Genomic DNA, 21,964 nt, shown 5'->3' on the forward strand with positions numbered 1-21,964 from the left:
TATGGGACAAGCGGTTCTGAAAATGTGTGTGTGTGTGTGTGTATTTACCGTGTTTCGGGGTGTGCCAGCAGCAGCTGTGGTAATAATAATGTTTGTGTAATGCATTTAACCGTGTTCAAGGCAGTTTTTAAAAAATATTTACTCATATTTTAGCTCGTCTATCATTCATTAAACCGCGTTTTGGGCTGTGTTTAATGTATTTAGCTGTGTTAGACAGTTTTTAATGTGCTTCTTCGTGTTTAACGTATCTGACTCTGAGGTGAGCGTCGCTCTCTGCCGGCTTCTCAGGGGTTAAGCCTTAGGCTCTCTCTGTGTGTAAAGTGACACCGCTAATGGGAACACACACCTCGGAAACTTTTCACTATGGACCTGAGGTAAAATAACTGGCCATTCTTAGGAAGACGAGGTCGGTCATTGTACACACACACACACTGACTGAATGGTAATGGGTGCGTGTGTGTTTATGCTATTTCCGCGAGCCGCACTCCGCTCGCGGGCCTCGTACTGAGTTGCGCGCCGTTCCCGCGAAGCGCGCGCCCCACACACAGGTGTGACGACTCCGATCTCGTTCGGTCTCGGTTGTCGACGAAGCGTTCGCGGCGATACGGTTGTTTCTGACTCGACCCCCTGGATCTTCCAAGAAGCGCTTTCGCTCGAAAACTGCGAAATCGGTTTTCTCACGAGCTCAAACGTGTGTATTTAGTTAGTGTGTTTACTTCTTCCCACTTTCGGAGTTCACTTCCTATATAAGTGCGGTGCCGGGAAGCCTACCTGTGCCTGGCGAGCAAGGAAGGTGAACGCAGAACGTAGTCCAACCAAAGTAAGTTTTTTTTTCTTTTCTTTTTAATTTTTTTCTTAATTATTTTTAATGTAGCATTTAAACAGGCGTCGCACAAAACCGCAAGACGTGTTTAGCAAAAGTGGGAGTGAAGTTCTGTGCGTGTTCATGTTGTGCCTGTAGGCAAGATTTGTGCTTGGGCTCGACATGATCGAAGGGACGTTGTGCCGGGAGGTTTTGCCAGCTTATGGGGACTTTCTTTTTTTTTAATTTTTTTTTTTTTTTTTTTGAAACAAATACCCTGTTGTGGTGTTTATAGATATAAATACGTGCAACACACTTTTACGGCAGGTGTGTGTCAGACTGACTCGTCGTGCAGCACTGTCAAGGTTTCTAGCTGCTGTACAGGAGATTTACCTGGTGGTGAGAGTCTCCTGGGTTCAGTGTCAAAGATGGCTGTTTAATGTGAATACCCAGGGCAGGGTGCTTTTAATTTTCATCCGCTTGGAAGATTTGCATTTGATCTACGTGGAAATTTAAAGGAATTCTGGAATGTCTGGACACCCGGCCTTTGGAACCTATTAATTTAGTTCACTGTGAGCACACTTTGACCTTCTGCCCTTGCTTTTATGTATGTGCCGTTTCTCCATCGCGTTGCTGTGAAGCTGTGCTGTTCATGAACTAATGAAAGATGGATGTGAGATAGCAAAGTTTCAAAGTGTCGATTTGAAGCCATATAGTAGGTTAGATCACTACTTTAGGGGAAGCGTTATGATGTTGTAATTCATTTAGGTGACACCTTGGTCCAAGGCAACTAACAAAGGCTGTCTGTGAGGGATGTTTATTTAGTGTCTTTGTGAAAGAAAAGTGGGACAAACTCATTTACTAAAAAGGCTCCGATAATGATGTCTGAATAGATTTGGCATTATTTTTTTTTTAATATATATATATTTTAATAATTCCTTCAGCATGCTGAAGTCTGTGATTTGAGAGCTGCTTGGATGGAGATGCCAGGCACGATGAAGGACCTGGCTGTGCTGGATCTTCTGGAATGTCCTCTGTGCTTCGAGCCGCTGGACGTGAGTGCCCGGGTTTTGCCATGCCAGCACACCTTCTGTAAGCAGTGTTTGCTGAAACTTGCGGCGTCCGATGCTGAGTTGCATTGCCCAGAGTGCCGCACCCCCGTGACGGAACCTGTGGAGAAGCTGCCTGCCAACCTGCTCCTGGAGCATCTCCTGGAAGGGCTCCGCCGGGGGCCAGGGGGGACCGTGAGACACAGGACCCTCAGATACAGGATCCCCCCTGGTCAGCACCTCTCTGTAAGAAATAAGGACACACGCTACTCAACACTGAGACAAACACACAGTCGAAGGAAGCACCTTGATGGGGCAAGTATTCAGCTTTAACTCATCTTTGTCTGACTTTAATTTTCTTACTGGGCTAGACAAATTAAGCAAATGATTTTCTGGATCCAGATTAAGTTGGGGGCAATGATGAGTTGCCATGGAGCATCTTTTATGCAGAAATTCCAAATGATTGTCTTTATCTGAAAATTTTCCTGTGTTTAACATTTTTAGTTTGGAGAGGAGACACATCAGAAGATATCTGGGGATCCAACATGTTTACTATTATGGTCTCCTATTGCCCTTAACTCAGTTCTACCCTTGACACGTGGACACATTGGGCTCAGGGGGTGGATGTTAAAAGAGGTGATGTTTTACTTGGCTGTATTAGCGATAGCTCTTGACAGTCTAAATTAGTTTTGGCATATCTGATTGTCATTTCTATAAGTATCTGTAGCTCAGGCACTTCATTGTGATCCAAAATTATAAAGAGACTGCAGTTAGAGTTAATCAAAGTGGAGAAACATCTTATTTTCAAGTGTAAGAACTATATTTTATCTTAGCAATTATTACCTGTTATTTTGAAACTTTGAGATAGACATGGGATCATGACTCTGCCTTGTCTTCCAATTATGAAAACTGTCTTTCTTTCTCAAGTTTTCCCTGTCTGCACTTCTGTTAGTATCCAAAAAAAGGTGTGTCCCCTCCCCCTCCGGCCTTACGCCCTGTGTTATCGGGTAGGCTCCGGTTCCCTGTGACCCTGTATGGGACAAGCGGTTCTGAAAGTGTGTGTGTGTGTGTGTGTGTGTGTGTGTGTGTGTGTGTGTGTGTGTGTGTGTGTGTGTGTAGAATTTACTTCAGTCCACTGTGTCTTTGTTGGATGTTCCCAGGGGCATGTCACTTGTATGGAAGGGCAGTCCTGTGTTCATTGTTCATTCAGTTATTCAAAAGATCTTAATGGAGAAAAGTATTTATGTCCTATATATCTGTTAAACCAAAATGTTTCTGATGAAGATTCAGGACATAGATTACATATCTGGCAAGGAAATTATTTTATTGCTATGCTCTTCACCAAAAGCTCCATCTACAGTACATGGTTGACTCAAGTGTCTTACTTCCATTACAAAAGTAAGCATTCAATCTGCATTGTAACTTTCACAAATTCTGCAAGATTTATTTGCCTTTTTGCAACTTATTAGTGCTACGACTACCCCACTAAATATTATAACCTTCTGTCCTTGCACTGAATTTCCCAGCTTCTGTATGAGTTTACCGTTTTTGATATACTTATTCTCTACATTGTTTAGACAGTTCTGTTACCAGTTAAAAGTTGAGTAAAGTTAGTTTTTTAATGAGATGAGTTTAGAAGTACTGTACACTTTTGAAATACATAGATTTTTAGGAGAAAAGCTCATAAAATGTATATGTGTGGTTTTCACATACTGTACTTGTTTTACAAAAGCCATTCCCTTTGATTTTCATACAGCTGTGACCCTTACCCAGTTTTAAGCATCTCAGGTTCTCTGTGGTGCAACCTAATTGCATGAAATTAAAATCTTTGTGATGGAAGTAAAAGTAAATTTATGAAGCAGTAGAGAAAAACTCTTACCCTTTGTGACCAAGAGTACCTCCAGGGCCTTCAATCAGACTGGATTAAGCTGCAGTCTAAAACAAGCATATGCATTGCTTTGCTGGCAGCTGAAAGCAGTTCTTAATTTCACCTGGAGCCTGCTAGTTTTTGTACAGCTACACAAATGACTATTATTGTGCAGCCTTGACCTACTTTTGTTTTGTAAGTAATATTGTGGGCTCCTTGCAGTTTTGCACGCAATTGTTTATTCATTCACCCATTATTGTTTCAAGTGCCTGGAGAGTGTGATTGCAGTTGATTGTGCTTTATATGCAACACCCACCTGTATTTGTGGATCATAGATCATAGGTAATTTTTTGTGTGTGCTATAAACAGAAGACCCCTTGAGGTGTTTGCATACCCTGTCTGTTTTTATTTTAAAAGAAGGCATTTATGAGATGGTCTCTTTACATCAGCATTCATGGACTGCAGATCACTCACGCAGTGCTACAGGACCAGGCATTTTTATGGTTATTGTAACAATTCCATCCACTGTTAGTCTTTGTTAAACAAATCTGTAACTGAGATGCCAACGTTTGCAAAGACAGGATTCTCATGGCCTGCAGTGAAGCAGTAGGATTTCTGATGTCAAAAATTGTTTTAGCCTTTTTTTCTGAAGAGAGGAAGGAGCCATTTAGTCATTAATTTGCATCTACCTGCTTTCAATAAAGGTACTTTTTTTGATGCTGTCTCAGATCTTGATAAATAAACATTTTAATACCACTTTATTATTAAATTTTGTTTTGAAGGTATATAATTTTCAGCTAATTTTATGGAAGTTATTGTCATGTTGCATTTTCAATTAAATAGGTATACTATTCCTGTTAAAATACCAACTATTCAATTATTTTTTGGGCCAAAAGTTCTCTTAATTAGTTTTGTATATCTCTACATTCATTGATTGAGTTGGTTTTTGTTCTTGGCTGCCTTGATTTTTTACAAAAAAAAAAAAAAAAAAAAAAACACCACCCCCACATGGATCCTTAGGAGGCAAGATAAAAACACTTAACTTTCTGTGATTGAAGCCTGCCATGGCCAGGGTTTGGCCATGTTTTGGTTGTTTAAGATGAAAACTTGCATAGGTTAAAAGGCTTTTTTGCTTCATATTTTTTTTTAAATTTTTTGGATAAAATTAAGAAGGCATGCAGATGAGATTTTCATTCTGGGCTGTTGCCTAAGGTCTCTGCATCAAATGCATTGTCATTGGGACCAACAGGATCAGACTCTTGCAGGCAGCTGTAAGCAAGTTATAAATAGTGGGGTTTTTTTTATGTTTTGTTAGGGCTGCAGGTTGTTTCACAGTTAAGGTGATGGACTTCCAATTGGAAAATGATTGGTTTAAACCCTACTCTCTGCTACTGCTATAATGCAGTTAAGCAAGAAACATGCTCTGAATCTAAAATATTGTAAAATAAGCAACTAATTTGTTTTGGAAGCAGCATGAACTTGCCATGAACAGGTGGCAAGTCTTATTTAGAGGTGTAACAAGGCATTGTTGAAAGTTTTGACATACATGGAATTTATTGTTTACTTTGGGAGAACAAAGACCTGCCCTGGCTGGACACAGAGGGTAAGATAGCTAGTCCTTCTTGGACATGTAAAAATATGTTAACTCTATCAGAAGGAGAGGCCACAGTTTCTTCATTAATGATTAAATATGTATATAACAGAGTGATGGTATTAAGGTGTAACCCAAACTCGCACATATTGAGTGTTCAACTATGGCACATATTGTCTTAACACTGAACTTTAAAGGGGGGGTTGAAGTCGTCATCATCGTCATAAGCTGAAACCACCTGTCTCATACGGGGTTGCAGGATGCCGGAGCCTAACCCGGCAACACAGGGCGAAAGGCTGGAGGGGACACACCCAGGATGGGATGCCAGTCTGTCACAAGGCACCCCAAGCGGGACTGGAACCCCAGGCCCACCGGAGAACAGGACCCGGTCCAACCTCCTTTAACCATGGGGTTAAAGAAAAAACAGCAAAAATCTGTAAAACTGACAAAAGCTCAGCCATTAAAACCAAACAGTTCTGTATTGTTCATTGAGCAATTTGTCTAAACACGTGGTTCAACACCATTTTTTACAACAGTTAAATTGAAAGCACTTTCGTTTTCATTCATCCTGGAATTTAATTAAATGCTAGGCTTTTCAGGACAAAGCACTTTAAATCATGACATCTTAATAGTAAAATAGCATCTCTGACATCGAATAACAATGTTAAGAAATGAAGGTGTCGAGTCTTCACTGATCTAAGGAAGAGACTTTCAGTAAGGCTATTGCAGGATGGGAGCACTTAATTCCTGTCCACTGACCTGAGCAGGAATGTGGCTCGGTGACTACACTGTGGAATTGGTAGTCAATAATACCTATTTGTCTTCAAGAACACTTTCCATGTACCTCACAAGGGACACAGTATTTTAAAATTTACTCCACACAAAAAATCCATGTTTATCTAAGCAACCAGAATGAGATATGAATGTCATGCACAACCCAAATGGAAATAAGCATTCACTGGATAATCGTAGGATCGTATCTTTTATTTCACAGAAGGAAAAAAAAAGAGACATTACTGGAGTGTAATTCAGGTCTTTGAGTTTTATTTTATTTTATTTTTATTTTTATAGAGTGCTCTTCTCACGCAGTGACCCAGAGCGCTTTAACACAGCCATAAAGCAAGAAAAATTGATACAAACAAAGAAGATAGTCAGCTAATGGTTACCATAATGAAGAGCTTTTGTAGAGCTATAAGTTTTCTTTTTTATGGATTAGCTAGAGTTGGGGAAAATTTATTAAATTTTTGTGCCTCTTATAATGGGATATAAATAAATAAACTGCTCATTAAAATATTCAGAAGACTGACTACTTGTTTCTTAGAAATTCTTCCTTGTAAATTTAAGCTTCTATATTAAATAAGATGGGTAACCAAACAAGAAACAAACTCAACAATCTTTTTTTCATGTGTCTTAAACTTTGCAGAATGAATGTTTTGAATTTGCCGATTTACTCAAAGGCCCTAGTTGCTAAAGCCAAATATGAAGTTCAATCTTAAAAGAAATAATAGTGTTGATGGACACCTGTCTAAAGACTGCAAAAGCATAATCATAGATGACCTGCTGGCATCAGTAGAATCTCTTCATATGCCTCTTTAGTCAGTTTAAATGGTGAAATTGCTTTCGGTTGCATCATATTATAGTCTGTTGCTGAGTGGCCAAAACAGATCAACTGCCTGTCCTCATGTGTTGCACCTCCGATGTTCACTGGTCATCATGCTGCTGTTGAAATTAAGTTTATCACAACTTTAAATCTGGTGAATAGATTTTGCTCAAACCTGAGGGCAGGCGGTCTCATCAAAAGCAAGCACAAGTACTCAGTTTCCTGTGTTATCCTGGGCCCACCCTCCGTGAGGTTTCTATTTCCTTGGTCTCAGTATATGGCAAACCTAGAACTTACAGAACAGTAGCTATGCAGTCAAACACGTCTGTCATCATTATCCTAGCACGTAACAAGGGTGGTTGTTAGAAGCTGGTAATTCTGTACTGAGTACTGAGGTGACCTGCTGTTTTCTCTTCCACCCATTCTGTCATTGGGTGTGTTCTCCATGCAACAGTGCATTTGGGAGTGTTTTATTAATGAGCAAAACCTTCATTACTGTAATGCCACTTAATCTTATAACTTTCTCTGTTTAGACATATGTCAGTGGTGTCAGGGGACTAGACTGGTGGAAGGTTCTTGATCTATTCCTCATGTCTCTGATTCTCATTCTGGGAAGGCCGGTCGTCATGTATTCTAGTACGATGTGGCTCTTTGACCTGAATCCCAGAAAGATTTTATGTTTCAGGCCTGTTTCCTCAACTAGTATGAAAGCTGTAGAGTTATGTAAAAATTTGACATGTTTTGATTTGTATCAAACTTTCAGTATTTGTGTATGTGGATAATTTGCATTTCATATTTCACTTTATTTTGTTGTATTTGCTGGAAATGTGTATGGACAGTTTTGTTTCTTAAAGAATATCTTTAAGCTGCATAAGCAGCAGTGTATAACCATTTTTTTCATTGTTCCCAGGTTTTTCCTCAACATTTATAATTGAAATTGATATATATATATATATATATTTTTTTTTTAAATGTGCGTACATTCCTACTATGTATTGCAGGTTCCTTGGGCTAGAGCCTTGCATAACTACAAAGGCAACTTTCCGGGAGAACTCAACATTAAATCTGGGGATGTCATCATCCTGCGTCGGAAGGTGGATGAGAACTGGTACCATGGAGAGGCCAATGGCAACAGTGGGCTGGTCCCTGCCAGCATGGTGCAGGTAGTCAATGAGTTGCCCAAGCCACTGCCCTTGTGCCGTGCTCTTTATGACTTTGACATGAAGGACAGGGGTCAAGAGGACACCAGGGACTTCCTCACTTTCTTCAAGGTGGGTGTTTGTTCAAGTGTAACAAAACTACAGAACAAGGTCATTCAGGCGTGTGTGTTATTGTAGTTAACATTCATTCCACAGTGAAGAGGTGTCCTCTGTGAAATAGAGTTAGGCTGCCGCTTTATTGTATAGGATAATTGGAAGTATATCAGGAGGACACTGGCTCTTTTCACTGTTGATCCTGGCAGTGATGTTTTTATTATTCTTTTTTTACTATGTGTTCATATGAAAGTAGTGTTTTGATGGCATTATTTATTTTATTTATTTGTATTTTTTATTTGAATGACCACAGTCATTTTTCCTTATTTAAATTATGGAATGAAGTGGCTGTGACAATAACCATTTCCTAAATCAATGGGCTGGTTCTCTGCAGTGCAATGCCTGATTAAATTAGATTGTAAACCCGAAAGTCTAATGTATCTTACTGTGGGAGATTGATCCAGGGTGCCATGTTCAGACCTTTCGTGGACTTTTTCATCTGCTTAAAAGTTTTGAGTTCTTAAGTTCAGGTGTTAGCCAGTCCCCCCCTACTGATGACAGGACCTCTTTTTCTGCTCTTAATTGTCAAATCAGAATTGGGATTTGTGTTTTTTTCTTGTTTTTGCAAAGGTTTACCTTCTGAGAATGATCCTCATAAAAGTTGAAAGTACATTTCACTCATTGGACACAAAAGAGTTCTGGTGGAAATCTTATGTTTTGAAATGTGTCAGACTTACGTACTGTACAGTTCCATTATGGCACCCTCTGGCCCATATGTTGTAACAGTGTACGCAGTCAGAAAGGGGCACACACACGATAATGAGAGTCAGTGTCTCCTCTTAGATGCCGAGTGCACATGTTCAGGGAGCTTGTTGTTCGTTGAAGGTTTGACACCCATTTTTCACTCTTTGTTTTTTTAAAAATGTTGCTATGAAGGGAGACATCATCTCTGTAATACGGTGTGTGGATAAGAACTGGGTTGAAGGAAAGCTGGGACAGAAAGTTGGAATTTTTCCTCTGCAGTTCACAGAGGTAAGTCCAAGTAGGAAAATGCTTTAAAGATCTGTGAGGAATTTGGAAAACTTGTTCAGTTGATTGGTCCACCAAACTGTATTTGTAGGGGTAGCTGATGGCATAGTGCATAGAGGTGCTGCCTTCAGATCTGGTCACAGGTTTGGTGTGGTACCCTTGAGCAAGTTACTAATGGAGAAATGATCCAGTAAAAATTACTCAGCTTTATAACTGGATATATAATTGTGGGTGGCTTAACACTGTAAGTTGCTTTGAAGCAAAGCATCTGCTAAATGAATAAATGTTAGAGGGAAATTTTTCTTGTCCTTCATCTGCAGCTCCAACTGGAAAACAAGATAATTGGTATGTCCTTTTCGTTAAACCTCATGCAGCCTCAAGTGTAAGATTACTGTTAGTTTACCAGTGTTACGGGACTTTGCTCTTTCAGCCTGTGATCACAGGTGGCACCTACCTGATCTGACATTTTTGTGGTCGGTGTAAGAGGATGTAACATGACAGGTGTTTGTGCTCTGCAGAACCCTTTGTGTCTGCTGAGTGTTGAACCGTGGAATAATGTGCTGTCATAGGCTTTGACCAGCTGTGTTCTGCTGACTCTTGTGTACCTATGTGCTCTTCCACATCAGCATGTGGAAATTTAGTGCTGATGGACAAGAAAATAATATTTATCTTAGGGGACTTATCATGCAGTAGAAGTTGTATCTTATTTTGATAAAGTAAAAATTTTTGTAACAGATGAAGAGGCTAGTTCATAATGCTTTTGTAATTTAGGACTGCATTAATGTAAGAACAGTTTAAGAAAGTCAGAAGCAGTGCAGTAAACAAGAGGAGAATGGCTTACAGATTATGTAGAATGAGGCAGTTCTGCCAACCAGAATCTAAAGCTTCAGTCTCTGCATATAATTAAAGTGCATCTCAATGGGTTGCTCTGTCGACATGGGGAGAATCCATGCTATACGGGGCAGAAAGAGGGCTCTTCTTTTTCAAGTATATCAGTAGAAATATTCTTTACTTGTTCCAAAAAGGAGCTGTGGATTTGTTTTGAATGCTGCAAAGATGATCAGGCGTTTGGGCCTCATTTCATACTGCTTGCTGGTCTCTCCAGTATGCAATAGTGTGCAATAATGAGGTTTTGCCTAGGGCTATATAAACTGTCTGTCAGATAAATGGGATTAAAAAATTTGGACATTTGCGTTCTGCTGTTTTGTTGCTGTGCTCCCGGCGCGATACACCCATCAGCTGGACAGGTGAACTCGGGACACGGGTGAGTTTATTCTCTCACTTGGAACAGTGGCCACCAATTCTCAGCCAAGAGTGAATGCGCATTGCCTCTGTGTCGGTTCCACTGAAGCAGCCGGCTTCCCAGACTCACATGGAGCACCCAGGCGTTAAGACACAGGAACGCACTCTCTCTCCCTGCATGGCTCACGAAGCAGCGGTGCTCTGTGCCTCCGCCATCTCAGACACATCAGCTTGCCTCACTCAGCCGTAACCGACATGCCATAGAGCCAGGAGGGTGCTGCATGTTATGTAAAAAAAAAAAAAAAAGGCAACCAAAAAAGGCTACCGTTCTCTCTCTCTCTCTCTCTCTCTCTCTCTCACTCTCTCTCTGTGAGGGGGAAACACAAGGAGCACGGAGGCACTAGGTAAACTGGCTGGGGCGGAGCAGTGAAAGCGGTGCGTGTTGCCTTTTGATCCCTCCCTCTACATCCTTTGAAGAAACGCATCATCCGTTTTTTTTTTTTTTTCTTCCCCTCCTCCTTTTCTCCTGCAGCCGAACTCCGCGGCACTGAAGCTCCTGGGGAGACGGAGGCCAGGCGGCCCCCTGGACTCCCAGGCCCGGATTGCGGCGAGTGGCAGCGGTGGTACTGAGGGCACGGTGGATGCGGGTGGCCGCAGGCTTGCCTCCGGGGTCCCCTCCGGCCCTGCAGTGGCCCCCACCACCGGGACCCTCAGCCACGTTAGCCAGTCAGCTCAGGGCCCCCTGGGTGAGCGCCAGCCCTCCTCCATCAGCGGTTCCACCTTTTTGGTATCCAGCAGCTCTGCTGTAGCGGCCCAGCTGTCTGAGCGGCGTCCCGATGGGCTTGGCAGCAACACATCTCAGGTACAGGCACATGTGGAGCTGGAAGCCGGGTCATAGAGAAGGAGGGGGCAGTGGGAGGGGGGAAGAAGCCATCTGCATCTCTGCTGCCCAGCTCTTTTGCTCTGCCTTACACTACTTTGTCAGCTCACCAGCTGTGGGCTTAGTGAGAAATCCAGTGCTTGCTTGTTTATGAAATGCTGTTAGTTTATAACATGGCCTTGTGTGACAGTAGAGAATCCAAATAATTGTTTTGTTTTGGTGATATCCCCGTGTTCTCATTTTGAGAAGAGTCTCTGAACTAAGTGAGCTTAGCCTTTTTCCTCATCTGTTTACACGTGTCAGGTTACAGGCCTAAGGAAAAATAATGTGTGTGAAGTCAGTTTTCTACTGAAGGCTATTTGTTTTTGATATTGATTTCATGATCTTAAGGGCAGACGGCAGCGTGAGTCTGTCAGTGGAATTTAAGGAGTATGTGTAAATATCTCCAATCGGGCGGAGTGTTTTGTTTGCAACTCAGCTTCAAGCAGCGTCCTACTGAGAAGATATTTTGTTGTTGTACTCTACCTAGGCACCCTCTTTCAGTATTCAAACAATAGTGACTTGTCACATCCGCAGACTTTGAAGCAATGGATGGGAAGAGAGGCGGTAACAGGTTGGTATCTGTGCAGTGTAGAGTACGCACGTGTCAGAATTGGCATAATCCCTCACCTACACCTATCACCCTTAACCACCGTGCCCCCCCTTTAGCTGACACAAAGATGTCTTAGCTTGAAAAACACTCAGGAATTTGAAGAGCCTTGACATGCAATCTAAAGACTTTTGACCACTGCTTGTTGAAACCATTTAGGTGGTCTAGTTGGGTCAGCAGCAGTTGGAGGATATGATGAAATACACATGCAGACACTTTGCACTTTAGGAAGTAACTCAAAAGGAAGAGTCAATGGTTATGATTGGTCTTGAAGCGTGTGAAATGGTTTACGTCGTAAAACCGAACTTGTTCGTAACCCCTCCTGCACCTGTTCCACCTACTCCAGAGCCCCCCCACCACCATTTGTTTTTCCTTGTTCCAAAAGCTGCTAGCTACAACAGGTTTTTCCAGTTAGATTTAAAGAAACAGTAACGTAATTACTGCTTTTAACTCTGTGTAATATGTGTAATATTCAGTTAGGCTTTTTTTTGCTTTCCTGAATCACACTGTTAAATTATTAAGGTGGTACTCAAATGAGTGGTTCCTTTTATTCATAGGGAGCATTATCTACAGAGAAAGGAAGAAAACCAAGAACAGGAACATCTCGAATAAGACTCAACCTATGAACAAGCACTTGAGAATGAGACTCCTTTTCCACATGGGAACTATTTGTGGAAGTGTTTGAGCCAGTGATGCGTGTCGTGCTGAAAGGGGAAGGTACATTTAGACTATGAAGTCAAATTGGACCCATGTGACCATCCGTGATTACAGATCTTGAAATAACTTGTAAAATGGTTCAATATTACTGAAAATTAGTCAGCGAGATTACATTTTCTTCCTCTTTTTGAGTCTGATGCATGTACATTGTCACGTGTCCCAGGATTTTGCATTTTTCTCATAGTTACTTATTTTTAGGATGTTGTGGTGAAACCTGTGTTACCTAAGAAAAACAGAATGACTCGTAAATGTAGCAGGAGAATACAGGCATACTCTTTGCCCTTCTTTTGAGCCCTCCTGGACCCGTGACTCACTGTTGTTACGTAACTGTCATCTTCTTATCCGTTCTGAAGCTCATTCCTCTTGGCTGAGCAGTTGACATCCCCGCAAATCAGCCTCTTCCATTATAGACGAGGTAGCCTGGCTCCAGTGGCTGCTCTGCCCATGGGCTCGCTCTTAATCATTCATGGATTTTACTTTCCATTTATGATTCTCACAACAGTCCAGGTCAAGGAGACTTCTCTGCATCCATTTTGTTATGCGTCTGCTGCAATAATCCAAATGTTGTTTGATGTTCTTTCTTTCCTCCCAAGTAAAGAAGTGTCAGCTATGAGGTTCTGTTGTAGTTTTTTTCAAGTTGACACAGTTAATTTGGTAGGACTATCTGATATCCCAAACTGCAGGTGGTTTGGGAAGAGCAGGGCCAGGTGATCTTTTGAGTAAACACCAGACATTTCTGTCTTTTGTGTCTGAAGGGATGTTATTTTCTCTCAGTGAAAGCTGCTAGCTTTGCCAGGTTAAAATCCCCTTGTTATCTATCATTAAAGGTGGCTTCAGATAGTTTATGTAGTTTCAGCGGTGTTGAAAGGAACTGGAAACTAAACTCTATTTTCCTTTTATTACCTAAAACGTTTTTAATGGAGTCAAATGCAATAAATGAAATTACAATGGAGTGTGTGGCTTTAAACCAGGCTAAAGTGGAACGACACTGTAACCCTGTTTGCGGAGGTACAGCTTTGCTGGGAACTTTAGAAAGCTGTGCTTCTCAAATGCTCTTCCTCAACTGTCCCAGCTCTGTCCCCTCCTCCAGACAGTTACAACAAGAATGCATCTGAGACTGGCATTGCCGAATTTGTCCTGGATTAGTGCAGGTTTACAGCATTTTTTTTTAGGCATGCTGCTGCTGAGACAAGCAGGGGAGTTCAAAGTGTGCATCCTCTGAAAGCAGTGTGACATAAATGCAAAAAGCAAGTTGCTGTGCATGTGAATCATCCCAAGCAGCTTCATAAGAGAATTTTTCTTGTTTATATAACCATTTTATGTAACTCTGTACTTTTTTTAGCAGTAGATCGTGTCAGTTGAAATATTGGTGCTCCCAGGCTCTTAACCTCGCAGATGTGACCCGCTACAGGAGGGCTACTGAAACGGACGGTCTTTTCAGACATGGGCATCTGTCTGTTTGCCTTGAGTGGGCTCCCTCTCCCTTCAGGGACCCATGTTCGGGAATGGATAAAGTGAGATGTGTCATGCAAAAGTGAGGTTGCCAGTGCAGACAGACTGTAACCAGATTCACCCAGTTCCACAGTTAACTGTCTGACCTGTTGGTCCTCGCAGCTGTTTCTCCTCTATAATCCCACTGTGGTGCTTGGAACCGATAGGAGGAGAGGCGTGGTACAGACGGTTCTGCTCTAGTAGCTCATATAAATAGCAATGTCCAGCCAGCTCTGTGTGGTCCCTTCCTATCACATGTTGCCCCCACTGTGATTCGTTCATGGTCTGGCTTTGCTGCACCATGCTGACATTGTTCATGTTAGATCAGCCAAAGAGCTCAGGATCCTCTATTTTTAGCACTTGGTATGTTTACTTTTCCTTCAGAGAAGAAAGGTAGATTTTCATTTATCTCATTTTTAATGTAAAAGGGGGGATAAGGAAGCTGATTTGTTGGAATACTTGGCCCAAGTTGGCGCAGACCATTCTCCTTACGTAGTCATCCTGATCCCTGGAAACACAGCACTAGTCACTTAACATTGTTAGCCTGTGCAGTTTAAGTGCTTTTCGGCAAGGTACTTACCCTGAATTTGTCCAGAGAAAAAATTACCCAGCTCTGTAAATGGATAAGTAATTGTAAGATGCTTACAGTTGTTAAATAATGTTTGACTAGTTTTATCTGAGCTGATATTTCCTATAGATCATGATAGGAGATTTGTCTTAAGAAGAGGTTCCAGTCCGTACCTAATATAAACAATAATTCAGAAACAGAAAAACTACTCTGAATATAGATGCTGTGTTTTAAACTGCAAAATGATTGCATGTAGTGAAGCCTCCAGTTTTTTTTTTTCTCCCCCCCTCTCTTCACACTGACTAAAACAGCATTATTTCAGGACCCTATAGTATGAGGTTGGCTACCAGATGTTTTGCTACACTATGGGGAAAACGGGTACTTCTGTGCATTTTGCGAGAGAACCTTTTGAAAGATAAAATCTCATTGCTGCAGAAAGATAACAATAAGTGTGCATTTTATGAGCACACATGGAGTTTGAGATACGGGTCATTCGGAGTACAGTATATGCTTTCAACTGTGTGAAAAGCCTAGGTCAGAGATTTTGTTAAGTAAGCCATGTGCAACTAAACACCCTGTCAGGCTTTTAACTTGGAACATACTCATCTCTGAAGTCAGTGTAAAATCCTGAGACATTTGAGGGATGGTTCAATTATTTAAGGGTGTGCAGTACTAATTGACTGAAGAGCAATTACAGAGCATAGTCTGTGAACTTCTTTGCTTTTGGCAGCGATTCCCAAAAGGTGGGGGGTGTCGAGACGGGCATTTTGGGGCATCGAAGTAATGAAGTGTTTCTGCAGAGCCAAAATTGTTATAGTGAGATAAACCGGAGGCAGCTGGAGCACTGAGTCTATCTGTGCCACAGCCAAACAGTCTGTCCTTGTGCTGTGTCTAGGGTCCCAACTCAGCGCCCAGTGAATGGAGGACCAGCTACGAGTCACCACCCATCATCACCATGGCACTCGTGAACCCCCAGTCCCTCTCGGGCTCCTCTGAGAGCAAGCAGTCTTCCACTCAGCAGCTCTCCATCAGCGTGTGAGTGTGTCACCATGCTCTGGTATTGTGCGGCGATGTTGTGGTGCTCTCTTCTGCTCTGAGGTGCTGCATCTTGTCTGGTACATGCAGTCTTTTTTTTTTTTTTACATTTTTTCATATAGCCAACATTACTTAAAATGTTAAGCTACTTACAATAATTTACCCATTTATACAGCTCAAGGGTACAACAGCTGGAGGTGGGATTTGAACCCCTGACCTTTGTGTCCAAAGGCAGCAGCTCTGACCACTATACTACCCACTGCCCAATGTTTCTTTTCTTATTTTTTATATTTCTTAAATGGATCTTCATATGAAACATAAAGAAGCATTTTGAAAAAGACTGAGTGAACATTTAAAGTTGTTTTTTTTTTTTTTTTTTTTAAATGTCGGCCATTGTTATGACTGGTCTTCGTCCATGTTTGTTATTGTTCGGTCTGTATTTTGATGTGGTGTTCCCTGTTCTGGTTGTGTTCTGGGACTGGTGATCATGTGTCAGAATGCATTGTTTCAATGTTCTGAGTGAGTACCTTGTGCTTGCTTCTCAATAAAAAGGGAGGAAGGACTCTGAAAAAGAGCCAAGGAAGCACATGGTAGCAGATATAAAACTGATATAGCGCTCTCTTTGAGTACATTATCATCCACGCTTTCATAACTGATTGTCCCATATATGGTTGTGGTGTTCTAGAGCCTGCCCTGGAAGTGTAGCACTTGATGCAAAGGAAACTATGGACTGAATGCCAGTTTGTCGTCATAATAATAATAATAATAATAAGTAATTTAAGCAAGAACTTCAGGTTTGTATGCTAAGTTAAATGAACACATCTTAAGTCTCTTCATTTTTAATTGCTGCTAATCCTCAGATTTGCACTTAAAATCTTCGCTCTTTTTTGTGTTTTTAATGATGACACAAATGTTTATTTTCCGCACTGCAAGATAACTATTGTCTATTTATGTATTGAAAGGTTCTTTGTCAGACTGAAAATGAAAGGATTTCAGGGTCCAGCATAAATTTGAAGTATTATCCAACTGCAGATCATTTGCAGATGAAACCAAAGCACAGAGATGTTTCCCTTAGCCTTGATAAACCTTTGGCCAGTAAATTGTAAAATCAGAGTAAAATCTTGATTTTTCACACGGAGCTAGGTAGAACTTTTACAGTACAAGGTCGAGCTCATCCTGCATAATTTTTCCATTCGTGAAAAGCCCCCCCCCCCCCAAATTTACATGTGCATGTTAATGATGTGTGACCTCTAGTCTGCTGGATTTCTGGGGCCTGTGGAGGTATCCGTGCCTGTGCCTTGCAGCCTTCAGTGGCCTTCCAGGTTTTAACTGCCTCCACACGTTCTGCATTGCATTTGTCACAGGTGTCGGTGCCAGCAGCACAGGGAGAGGCGCCACTCCCTCAATAGTGAAATTGTTCCCCATTGTTTTACACTTGGTTACATTGCACTTTCAGTTGCCAGCCTTAAACATTTAATTAGTGGCGCTTTCATACAATAATGTACGTATAAGCTCTTTTTTCCAGTCGCTAGCACAGGGGGATGACCAGGGTACAGCTGGGTTTTGCATTCCAGAAATAGCAGCAGGACTGGAGTGGTCTGTCACCATAGCAAGCCTCGGTTTCATGGCACGATATCACCTCCTCTCTGCCCATTTCAAATATTAAAGCGCTATGTGGCGTACACTGATTGCTTCTGACAAGTTTTCCTGAACAATGTTAAAAAAGAATTCTGTATCTCTAAAGTGCGCGTCCCTTTCTCGCGTCTCCTCATTTGACTGCTGCTGGAGTGATCCGTCAGTCATGTTAAATCACGGAACCCTCTTTTCTCCTGCTGTGTTTGAATCAGTTTTCTTTTTTCCTCTTCAAAAGAGGGTCTCTTTTTCATGTCCTTTTGAAGAGGAAATGTTCAGAATTTCAATGGAAGCCTGCACAGGAGGTCCAAACATGGCTCGAATGTTGTTTCAAAGGGTTTTTTTTTTTTTTTTTTTTTTTTTTTAAAAAAAGAAAAAAAAAAAGACCCTGCTGTGCTCCAAGGTCTCAGATGTTAGGAGGAAAATAAATGGATAAATTAGGAAAGAATTTTGGGGGAGTTTCAGACTGTGGGAATGTTTGCATATATAGTCTGTAAGTATAATTAATGTGTTCTGCATGTGTGTTTTACTGGTAACGTGTTTCTGAGAATGTGTCTATGCCAGTTGTTTTGTGCTCTGGTCCATACCTGTACATGCAAGTGTGGAACTGGTGTGACTCTAACTGTTCTCTAGGTGTGCGGTGCTCTACTCCTATGCCCCTCGTCGGCCAGAGGAACTGGAGCTGCGCCAAGGTGAGATGGTGGGCGTCTATGGCAGGTTTCGGGAAGGCTGGCTCCGGGCCCTGTCTCTGAAGACGGGAAAGGTGGGCATTCTGCCTGCCAATTATGTCACGCCGGTGCTCAGGTGAGTGGACTTCGTCCACAAAGCCAACTGGTGCTTCACCTCAGGTGTGGCTGACTATGTTCTGGTGGTCTCAGACAAGGAATCAAGTCCTGCACCACAGGAGCCCAGGAAGCACCACATTAGGTTAGGAGGAATCATGAGTTGATGGTAGTCATCAGGCATGCCAGGGGGTCCTTGGCTATGGGCTCTGCTCTAGTCCACTTGTGTCTTTGTGGTTCTCTGCCATTTCTCGCATGTGGACACTCAATATTTTGGAAGGAATTGGCTATTGTTGTTCAGGGTTTAATTTGTCTGGGTTTGCCAACAATCAGATTTTGTGCCTCTAATCAAACAAAAGCAATGTCGTCTTCTTTAATAATGCTCTCATGTTAACAGCCCAGGAATTGATTTATCTTAATTGCCATGTAAAACACTGCTGTAGAGGCAATACATGTTATGCTGTGGATTGGGCGCTTGAATCAACTCTGTGAGCTCTTCTGTCTCCTTTGTTCGCCCTTACATATCAAATATGAATTATTATTTTTGTCTGCTGAAACTGAATTTCCTCTTTACTCCTATACTGAGATGAGCTCCTAACTGGTTTGGACCATTGGAACAGTGGAATTACTGTATTAAAATGCTTTTAAATTAGAAACCTAGTTTGCTGTAGCAGAAAAACTTGTACGATTCCACTTCCAAAATTGTTCTAGACCAGAAGTGGCTGTGCAGTTCTACAAGATTAAAGTGTGTGTACTTGGTCTGAACTCACATTTTGCCCCTATAATTTCACTCTCTTATTGCTCATAAAATAAGCTCATGAATGCCAATAACAAATATGGAAAAGGTTTTTGAGGTCACATTTGCATCACAGGACATCTGCTAGGTTCTTGGATGCCAAATCTGCTCCAGCTCAGAGCACGATGGCAGGGAAGGGGTCCATGACATGCAAGTCCCAGGCTGCAGCTGTTGCCATGGACAAAGCTGGCGCCAATGGGACAGTCCGGATGGGTGGACAGGTCCCTACGGTTGCCACGACAACGGCCCCAGTGATGCCCTCTGCAAGCACGTCACGAGCAACCCAGCTGGGCTCCGTCAGACGGACCTTCCATCCTCCACCAAGGGGTGAGAGGTCCTGTAGGCTGACCTGTGTCTGTCCAGCATAAGAGCTTTTCTGGGCCCAGTTCATCAGGAAGCCTTGGGAAACAGTGAGACAATATTGAATGTTAGCTCTGAAACTACACTCTTACTTTGTGTTCCTGCTCAAGATAAGCCCCTTTATTTGCAAGACCTATATGACACTCTGCCATGTTGTCCGTTTCCTTTGCTTTCAGCTCCCACTCTTCAGGGAAGCCTTTCGTCCCGAGTGCCACCATCCTCCATTGTCCGTCCCCAGCCGGCACCTCTCTCAGTGGGCCCTGTACAAAGCTTTGCTGCCACACCTAATACGTCCAAAATGAGGAGCACCCTGCTTGCAAGCTCCAGTAGGCCACCATGCTGGGTTCATGAAGCAACACCTCCCTCTACTGGTGGCTCTTTGTCCCTGGACCTTCAGGAACCCGTTACAAAAGAGGTTTTGGAGAAGCAGGTCAATGCAGGTCCCCAGTCTATTCTGGTCAAACCAGATTCCTACAAGAACACTTCAGACAAGGTGAAACTTCAACATGCTTAATGACACATTTATTTGAGTAATCAAGTCTTCTGTTTGTGTAGTGTGAGGTCCATCAAATAAATCAGCATGTGACCTGTTACATGTTACTTATGCATATTATCCTTTTTTTTTTGTATTTAAACCTTTTAGCCCATTAAGTCAGTGCGATTCCTGACTCAGGAGAACCCCGCAACAGGAACAAGGGCCACCTCTCTGCCTTCAGAAGGTCATACCGGTCCCAGCATTGAACCTGGGTGTACCCCAGAAGCATGGGGGAGCCAGAGTCTTTTAGGGTCTTCGGGTGGTGACTTCAAGCTCTCTGACAACAAAACCCCAGCGCACAAGAAGGGTATGATCCAGAACCCTGTCACAGCAGAAAACCTGCCACCCTCCCATAAAACTGGTCTTTCATCAAACCTGCAGTCCAGCAGCTACAGGTAGGATTTCCTCTCCTGTACTTCAGCTCTCTAGTTTATTCAGTCAGGAGTATCCCTACCACACAATTGAAATTAGTTTTGTGAAAGTGGAGCAGGGTAAACAAGTTACTCGTAGCTGTGGTTATGTGAACAAGGTGGGTGAATATACTGTATATGTTGACTGAAGTAAAAATCAACGTAAGCCACATTAGAGAACGCAGTATGTTCTGCAATGCCAGCTCATTGTTTAAATTGGTTGTAATTTTTCTCTCGGCCACATACACGTAACTTGTTCACTGCTTCACGGTTGGACTGCGGCTCAATAAAGGTTTGCAGTAGGGTTTTGTTTTGCGATTGGACTCGAAGCCAAAATAAATTACACCACACACAAAGCGAGCTTTGCAGTACTAAAAGACCCACTATTTTGGTCTTCATTTCAGATGTAACATTAAGTTAAATAATTTAGTTTACCTGTATTTATTGTGGACAACTCTTAGTGTTTGTGTATTGAAAGTCTTATTTGCAGTCATAATCTTCTCTGCCTGTACGGGGAAAATCAATTGCCAGTAGTGTTAGAAAGGGATTATGTGGAGATCCTTGGTAATCCGAGCGCAGTTGTCTAACACGTGGTACTTAGGGGTGTGATGCCTTTTTGCACACTGGTTTATGCCTGACGTTGTCTGCTGTGCTTTTGGGGGGCGAATGGCTGTATTTGCAGACACAGGGTCTCGGCAGCTGATGCCCACCTGAAGGAGGGTGAGCCAGGGGTGGCGCATAGGCCTCGGCAGGAAACCTGGCTGCCTGCGACCCAGGAGAAGAGTGGGAGGACGGGCCTCGTGCGGGGCAGCATACCGGATGTTCTGGAGAAGCTCAGTTGACTGCCGGGGGGGGCAGTGACCCCGTGAGCAGGGAGGTGCCTTGTCCAGATTGCTGTAGCACGGATACCTTGTGTCTGAGGGATGTTGTAGAGATTAAAAGAAACGTATTTACTTCAATTCAGGTCGGTTCTAGGCACAGAGCCAAATCATCTGAATGCTCCCTTTCACACAAAAGTCAGAGCCCAAACTATGTTTAATTGGAAAAAGGACTTAGATATGAAAACACCGCTTTTAATCCTGTTTGAGTATTTGCATTTCAGCAGTACTTCTCTCAAGTCATACTTTGAGTGTTGTAATATATTTTTTACCACTGCTTATATTGGCAGGTGTGCACCTTGAAATACTTTTAATCCTTACAAAACAGATTATATAGTAATATTTTAGACTTAATGTTATTTAAAACAATTGCACTTTTAAAGAATAAGCTGTCTTAAGTCCTCTAAAACAAATCAAAGTAAAAGGCAAGCAACAGAGTATCTAAACGAAGACCTTGTGAACTTATCCACACTGATGTGTTTATCAGGTGTCACTAGCTCTAATTGCTCTTCCCATCTGTGAGTTCAGAAATGTTAAGTTTTTAATGCAGTTAGCACAACTTCTACACACCTGTCTCTGTACGTGGCCAATGAACCAGTTTTTTTTTTTTTTCTTTTTTAACTTTTCTAAAAACATTTTGGTTCTAATGGCATCAAATGGGTTACTTCAATTATTTAAATGAACAAAGCCACATTTAGAAAGGTATTGCTGTGCATTTGCCAACCGGAAGCTTTCAGAAGTTCCATTTTGATGGTGTAGTACACTCTGCATTCAGACATTCTAGAAACAAATGCAGAT

General features: G+C 42.2%; 1 protein-coding gene across 5 annotated transcripts; it reads left to right on the top strand.

Moving 5' to 3' along the window:
• The first annotated feature begins 209 nt into the window (after positions 1 to 209).
• On the top strand, positions 210 to 21,772 carry sh3rf2 (SH3 domain containing ring finger 2). 5 transcript variants are annotated; one of them, XM_018756440.2, is made up of 11 exons: positions 210 to 820; positions 1,747 to 2,166; positions 7,911 to 8,180; positions 9,099 to 9,194; positions 10,966 to 11,295; positions 15,634 to 15,773; positions 18,039 to 18,209; positions 19,060 to 19,310; positions 19,520 to 19,836; positions 19,987 to 20,273; positions 20,971 to 21,772. In XM_018756440.2, the coding sequence occupies exons 2-11, from the start codon at positions 1,780 to 1,782 to the stop codon at positions 21,128 to 21,130; spliced, it is 2,409 nt and encodes an 802-aa protein (XP_018611956.2). In that variant the 5' UTR covers positions 210 to 820; positions 1,747 to 1,779; the 3' UTR covers positions 21,131 to 21,772. The 5 variants fall into 5 exon arrangements, with proteins under 5 accessions (XP_018611956.2, XP_018611954.2, XP_018611955.2 ...); XM_018756438.2 differs by having other exon boundaries at positions 210 to 374; XM_018756439.2 differs by having other exon boundaries at positions 210 to 374; positions 19,072 to 19,310.
• The last annotated feature ends 192 nt before the right edge of the window (positions 21,773 to 21,964 follow it).

Source organism: Scleropages formosus, chromosome 13 (assembly GCF_900964775.1).
Source record: "Scleropages formosus chromosome 13, fSclFor1.1, whole genome shotgun sequence".
Taxonomy (NCBI): domain Eukaryota; kingdom Metazoa; phylum Chordata; class Actinopteri; order Osteoglossiformes; family Osteoglossidae; genus Scleropages; species Scleropages formosus.

Coding starts and splice junctions, on each gene's coding strand:
- sh3rf2 (XM_018756438.2), top strand. CDS start 333: ATGGGAACACACACCTCGGAAACTTTTCACTATGGACCTGAG. Junction 2,167..7,910: donor GAAGGAAGCACCTTGATGGG/GCAAGTATTCAG, acceptor TATGTATTGCAG/GTTCCTTGGGCTAGAGCCTT. Junction 20,274..20,970: donor CTGCAGTCCAGCAGCTACAG/GTAGGATTTCCT, acceptor CTGTATTTGCAG/ACACAGGGTCTCGGCAGCTG.